General features: G+C 55.1%; 1 protein-coding gene across 3 annotated transcripts; it reads left to right on the top strand.

Annotated features, from left to right (window-relative positions):
• Positions 1–987: 987 nt before the first annotated feature.
• Positions 988–5,790, top strand: LGALS3 (galectin 3). 3 transcript variants are annotated; one of them, XM_066552345.1, is made up of 7 exons: positions 988–1,029; positions 3,417–3,461; positions 3,588–3,610; positions 3,897–4,298; positions 4,446–4,534; positions 4,782–4,950; positions 5,538–5,790. In XM_066552345.1, exons 3-7 carry the CDS (start codon positions 3,593–3,595, stop codon positions 5,691–5,693), a joined length of 834 nt encoding a protein of 277 aa, XP_066408442.1. In that variant the 5' UTR covers positions 988–1,029; positions 3,417–3,461; positions 3,588–3,592; the 3' UTR covers positions 5,694–5,790. The 3 variants fall into 3 exon arrangements, with proteins under 3 accessions (XP_066408442.1, XP_066408444.1, XP_066408443.1); XM_066552347.1 differs by lacking the exon at positions 3,417–3,461 and having other exon boundaries at positions 1,002–1,026; XM_066552346.1 differs by lacking the exon at positions 988–1,029 and having other exon boundaries at positions 3,391–3,461.
• The last annotated feature ends 677 nt before the right edge of the window (positions 5,791–6,467 follow it).

Below are 6,467 nucleotides of genomic sequence, written 5' to 3'. Positions count from 1 at the left end.
GATGATTCACCCTCAACCTCAAATAAAATGGGGTTTGTTGAAATTCCAGCTGCCTCCAGCAGCTTCCAGAGCCCATCCTCTGCCGGCCTCGCTGCGTCGGATGAAAACAAAGCTTTTTTAGCTTTTGTTTTCTTCGTGGGGAAGGAGAAAACGTTCAGAATTTCAAATCCACTTGGTGTTTCCCCGAGCTGCGCTAAAGCTGGGGGGATGGAGCCGTGAGGCACACGGGCAAACATCTGGCAAGGAGAGAACATCTGGGCAGGGCAGGGAAACGGGAACCACCGGGCGAGGCACAAACCGCCAGGAAAACCAAATATTCCCGGTTAACATCCCCCGGGGGTGATGTCACGGGGGAAAAAGGGGAAACACGGGGCTGGTGTGGGCTGTCCCGGGTGAAAAAGGGGAAACACGGGGCTGGTGTGGGCTGTCCCGGGTGAAAAAGGGGAAACACGGGGCTGGTGTGGGCTGTCACGGGTGAAAAAGGGGAAACACGGGGCTGGTGTGGCTGTCCCGGGTGAAAAAGGGGAAACACGGGGCTGGTGTGGCTGTCCCGGGTGTTGGGGGCTGTCCCGGGTGTTTGCTGGGGGCTCTCCCGGGTGTTTGTGGGGACTGTGCCAGGTGTTTGTGGGGGCTGTCCCAGGTGTTTGTGGGGGCTGTCCCGGGTGTTTGGGGCTGTCCCAGGTGTTTGGGGCTGTCCCGGGTGTTTGTGGGGGCTGTCCCGGGTGTCTGGGCTGTCCCGGGTGTTTGTTTGGGGCTGTCCCAGGTGTTTGGGGCTGTCCCGGGTGTTTGTGGGGGCTGTCCCGGGTGTTTGTGGGGACTGTGCCAGGTGTTTGTGGGGGCTGTCCCAGGTGTTTGTGGGGGCTGTCCCGGGTGTTTGCTGGGGGCTCTCCCGGGTGTTTGTGGGGGCTGTCCCGGGTGTCTGGGCTGTCCCGGGTGTCCCCGGCTCGGCCCCGCCCCGGCCCCGGCCCCGCCCCCGGGCGGGTCCCGGTGCGGAGCCCAGAGCGACCGCGGAGCCGCCGCACGCAGGTGAGGGATGAGGGATCCCGGGGGGAACAGGGGGGTAAGGCACCAAAATCCTCGGAAAGGGAAGGTTTGGGGTGCGTTTGGAGAGCGAGGGACAGGCGGGAGCTGCCCCGGGCTCTGCGGTTTGGGGCGCACGGAGAGCCCCGGGTGGTTCAGGGGTGATGGAGGGATGGGGACTGAGGGGGAGCCCCAAAGGTGTTTGTAACCCCTGGGGGGCTGGACAGCCCGGAAACCCTCCCTGGATTTGGGGATGGTGGAGGGATGGAGACTGTGGGGCAGCCCCAAAGGTGTTTGCAACTCCTGAGGGGCTGGACAGCCCTGTCCCAAAATCCCTGCAGGGTGAAGAATTATAATTATAATTCTATTATAATATATTATATTATATTATTTATATTTATTATTTACATTATTATAATTATTAAATTATAGTATAATATTATTATATAATATTATAATATAATATATTACAATTATTAAATTATAATATAATATTATAATATAATATTATATATATAATATATATTATATTATAATAAGTTGATATTGGAAGACAGAAGATGCTGACTGGACTTTGCAAGAAATGCTTCTTAATAGGAGCCAGTTTTATTTTTCTATCCTGCCAGTTATGTTTAGGAATGAATAGGTTGATTTGAATTCTGCAGGAATAGCAGAATTCAAATAAAATAGCAGAATTAAAAGGGGAGAGAACTGGTGTTTCTTTCCCAAATAGAAGGTTTTTCCCACTTGCTGTGAGCACAGGGAATGTTTGGGGTCAGCTCTGGGACGTTCCCTGCAGCTGATCCTCTGCTGGGGCACGGAGAGCTCAGGTGAGCTCGAGCTCAGCTGCCCAAATGCTGCTGGAAACCAGAGCTCAGGTACTCGAGGAGCAGCTGAGGGAGCTGGGCAGGGGCTCAGCCTGGAGAAAAGGAGGCTCAGGGGGGACCCTGTGGCTCTGCACAGCTCCTGACAGGAGGGTGGATCCGGGAGGGATTCAGGCTCTGCTCCCCGGGAACAGGGACAGGATGAGAGAAAACAGCCCCACGTTGCACTAGAGGAGGTTTAACTGCATATTGGGGAAAATTCCTTCATGGAAAAGGTTGCCCAGCCCTGGCACAGCTGCTCAGGGCAGTGGTGGAGTCCCCATCCCTGGAGGGATTTAAAAGCTCTGTGGATGTGGCCCTTGGGCACACAGTGCTGGGTGCACTGGATGTGCTTAGAGGGCTTTTCCAGCCCCACTGGTGCTGTGATTCCCTGCAAGGGATAAACCCCTTCCCATGGCAGCTGGCAGATAACCCAGAGGGCATTTCCAGAGAGCTCCAGGAGCTCCAGCACTGAGTGGCAGAGAGGAGGTGGCACTGGGCTCCAAGTGCCTGCAGGGGATTGGGGGTGTCAGAGGTTTAGTGGGTTTGGGGGACTTTGGGTACAGCCTCCAAACTGCCCCGATGTGTCTGGGGACACAAGGCTGTGCCAGCCTGTCCCTGGGGGCCGGAGGGAACAGAGCTGCTGCTCCTTGAGCTGTTCCAGTGGCATCATGCAGGACCCCCACTGCAGCAGCCCAAGGCACTGCGGAGCACGCCTGACCTGGCTGCGTGTGCACCCCCAGCTTCTCCTGCCAAACTACGGCAAACCCCTGGGCTTTAGGAAGAGACCAGAAGGCAAATAAAGCTTTGGACTGCTCAAACACCCTGGGTCACTGCGTTTCTGCCTTAAAAACCCCCAGCGTTTTGCAGGGAGAGGAGGTGATTTGCTGGCTGTGAAACCGGGGGTTTGTTATTCCCGAGGCAGGGCAGCCGCGCCTCCTGCGAGCTTTGTGCATCTGAACGTTTCTTTCAAAGAGAATTCGCCTTCTCTGCTCTAAATTTGGCATTTTCCTTTTCTTCCCCCGTTTCTGGCTCTCCCTTTTTCCTGCTCTTCTGAACGCTCCCTTTGACGGGAGGAGCCCAGCTCGGGCTATTCCTGTGCACACAGGCAGGTGCGTGTTCTCCGTGTGTTTGTGGACTCACAGAACTTGCAAAGCAGCTTTTATCCGCTGGCCCTCCCACGGCGCCCTCCGGCTGGAAAGGGACAGTTGTGGACGAAAGGGAGGAGAAAGGGGGCCTGTGTGGGTGGCTGCCACCCTGCTCTGCCCATCCCGGGCCATCCCGTGTGTCACAGGGTGTCCCCGATGTGCTGGGCTGGGTTTGCACCCCCCGGGCTAAAGCTGCCCCTGCGTCCCCCCGGGGATCCCGTTTGGGGTTTTTTTTTTATGGAAATGGAAATCCTGGATGGTGCCTCAGGGCTGGGGGAGCGAATAACACCGGGAGTGTTGTGAGCTGTGCTGGATTCCATGCCGAGGGTTCACCCCCAGGTATTCGGGCTGCTCCCAGCAGTGCGTCCCGTTTATCCCCCGGGTGCTGGACCAGGATTTGTTCTTTGGAGCTGTCAGCTCTGCTGGGCAGGTATGTGATGGCAGCTCAGCAATTCCCATAGATCACTGCTCTAAACTGCAACTCCCCTCAAAAATTCTGGTTTTTGGATGGGGCAGGGTAAGAATGACTGACACTTCCTTTTTTGTTGTTTTTCAGGAAAAATGTCAGACGGTTTCTCTGTAAGTATGGATTTCCCTAAAAACCCGTGGGGGCTGTGGCTGTGGCCTTGAAGCAGAGACCTTTGGCTGGGATGGGAGGGAACACATCTTTGTCCTTGCTAAGCTGCTCAATCCCCAAACCCTGCCCAGTTCTGTCAGCACTTTTCTGGAAAAGCCCAGGGAGCAGCTGAGAGCTGAGCTCTTGCCCTTGGCCACCTGCAGGCTCCCAAAGATGGACTTTGGAGAGCTCAGTGTGATGCCAGCAGGAATCTCCCCCAGCTGACCTTGTCCTCTCCTCTGTCCCCAGTTATCTGATGCCTTGGCCAACAGCAACAACCCAGCCCCCTGTGCCCCCCCAGCCCAGGGCTGGCCCTCCTGGGGCAACCAACCAGCAGCTCCTGGAGCCTTCCCAGGGTATCCTGGAGCACCAGGAGCCTATCCTGGAGCACCTGGAACCTATCCTGGAGCACCAGGAACCTGTCCTGGAGGACCTGGAGCATACCCTGCATACCCTGGAGCACCTGGAGCTTATCCTGGAGGCCCAGCAGGACCAGGAGCGTATCCAGGAGCACCTGGAGCATTCCCTGGAGCTCCACCAGCAACAGGGCCGTTTCCTGCCCCAGGACAACCACCCAGTGGCCCTGGATTTGGGCCTTCTGCTCCACAGGGAGGACCAACAGCTCCTCAGGGAGGACCAACCCCTCCAATGGTAATGGCTCCATCATGATGAGGGTTTGTGTCTTCAGGGGCTGATTTTGCTTGGCCACAGGAGGGCCCTGGGGCTGGCTGTCCCCAGGGGTGGCATTGGGCCTTTGAGATGATGTTTTGCTGACACCAAATGCCTGTTGTCTCCCAGAAAGTGCCCTTTGAGCTGCCCCTGCAGGCAGGACTCGTCCCTCGGCTGCTCATCACCATCACTGGGACTGTGAACCCCAACCCAAACAGGTACTGGGGGGTCCAGCTCTGAGGGTGGGGGGACTGCAGGGTAGAGCAGGGGGGCTGGATTTTGCTTTCCATTCCTGAATAACCCCTGCCTGGTGTAACATCAAATGTTACACCAAGCAAATGTGTAAATGCCTTGTTGTTGCCCTGTGGGGTCTGTGGGGTTTTCTCTCTGCTATTTTTGGGAAGCCCTGTAACAGAGTTCAGGGCTTTTATGGCAAAAGCAGCAACTCCATTATTGTTTTTGCAGGTTTTCACTAGATTTCAAGAGAGGGAATGATGTTGCCTTCCACTTCAACCCCCGCTTCAACGAAGACAACAGGAAAGTCATTGTCTGCAATTCCATGTTCCAGAATACCTGGGGGAAGGAGGAGAGGACAGCTCCCAGGTTTCCATTTGAAGCTGGAAAACCCTTCAAGGTACCAGAAAAACCCATCTCAGCTCAGTCTCAGTAACCAAAAGCACTGAGAGGGTTTGGGCAGCAAGGCCTGTGTAAGGACAATGATGCTTTTGCACAGGAATCAGCTCCCAGGGCTGTTTCTGGGGCAGCCACCCCATGTGCTGACCCTATAGCACCTTCCAGCTCTTCTGACCCCCTGCTGCAGCTCCAGCTGCCCAGGGCATAACTTCTCCCCTGCTCTGGTATCCCCATGGGTTATGAAACCCTCTTTATTTACACTGTTGTTCTGCACAGTGGTTGGACAGGTTTCTGTAATGTGTTTTCCCTGCTGGCAGCTCCTCTCACGAGGTGTTTTTCCCTGCAAAGGAGGTTCACAATGTGGAGTCTTGCTTTGAGGGACTGGCACAGGGATGAGGAGGCAGAAACTGGGCTGGAACACAGAGGAGGGAGAGCACAGGAGAGTTTTGGGAAGGCAAAGGTTGCTGGTGTTGCAACTCCTCCGCACGCCTCCAGCAGCCTCCAGCCAGTGCCAGCCTGCTCAGGTGTGTGGCTTAAAACAGAACAAATCCAGGTGGTTTTGGGGCTGATGTGGGGTTTTCCTTGCAGCTCCAGGTGCTTTGTGAGACGGATCACTTCAAGGTGGCGGTGAACGACGCGCACTTGCTGCAGTACAACTTCCGCGAGAAGCGGCTGAACGAGGTCACCAAGCTCTGCATCGGGGGGGACATCGCCCTCACCAGCGTGGTGCCCACCATGATCTAACTGGGGGGACTCTGGGCAAACTCTGCTCTTGTAGGGTGCAACACAAGTGCCTTCTCACCAGATCACTGTGAGGTAATAAAACATTTAACCTGGACAATTTGGTTTAATCATATCTCGAAAGACACGGCAGGCTCCAGGCGAGCTGAGCTCTGATGTGGAAGGAGCTGAGCTCCTGCTGTAGAGGCAGCAACAAGGAGTTTGATTTCTGTGGAGAGGAACTTGGGAAAGCAGCCTGTGGCATTCTGCCCTGGTCCTGTGGACAGGGGCAGCAATCCTCTAGGAAGCACAGAGAAAACCCGACAGACTCTGAGCCTGACCAGGATGAGGCATTTTAGGAGAGGGCTCAGAGCTGGAGGAAGCAAAATCTCCCTGCTAGACCATGGGTGGAGAAGCCATCCCTGTCCTTCCAGCGTGTCCCAGGAACATTTCCCACCCCAGGGAGATCCCATCCCTACGAGGGTTGGGTACTCCATGAACGGGTCACGAGGCCTGTGCTGCTTCCCACTCATCACCCCCGTGTGAGTCAAGAGCAGTTTCAAGGGTGGGGAGCTTTATTGGCAAGTTCATCCTGTGAGTCAGGCTGGTAAAAAAAGAAAACAGAAGTATGTTCTCTTTGCTGTGAGTCACTGCAGTCTTGTCTGGAAAACAACAGTGCAACAGCCACCACTGAAGTTTCCAAAGCTTTCTCTGACGTGGCTCATGCTGTTTTATAACAGTGACTCCTTTCATACTTTGAGTGCCAAGTTACAAGCAGAGTCCTTAAAATATCCAGCA

The sequence above is a fragment of the Molothrus aeneus genome, chromosome 6, assembly GCF_037042795.1.
Source record: "Molothrus aeneus isolate 106 chromosome 6, BPBGC_Maene_1.0, whole genome shotgun sequence".
NCBI classification, from domain to species: Eukaryota; Metazoa; Chordata; class Aves; order Passeriformes; family Icteridae; genus Molothrus; species Molothrus aeneus.
The sequence above is the reverse complement of the archived record's forward strand: the minus strand, read 5'-3'. Positions and strand labels throughout refer to the sequence as shown.

Excerpts from the sequence above, each read along its gene's own strand:
- LGALS3 (XM_066552345.1), top strand. Across the intron at positions 4,299-4,445 it reads GAGGACCAACCCCTCCAATG|AAAGTGCCCTTTGAGCTGCC; the intron begins GTAATGGCTCCA and ends GTTGTCTCCCAG. Across the intron at positions 4,535-4,781 it reads GTGAACCCCAACCCAAACAG|GTTTTCACTAGATTTCAAGA; the intron begins GTACTGGGGGGT and ends TTGTTTTTGCAG.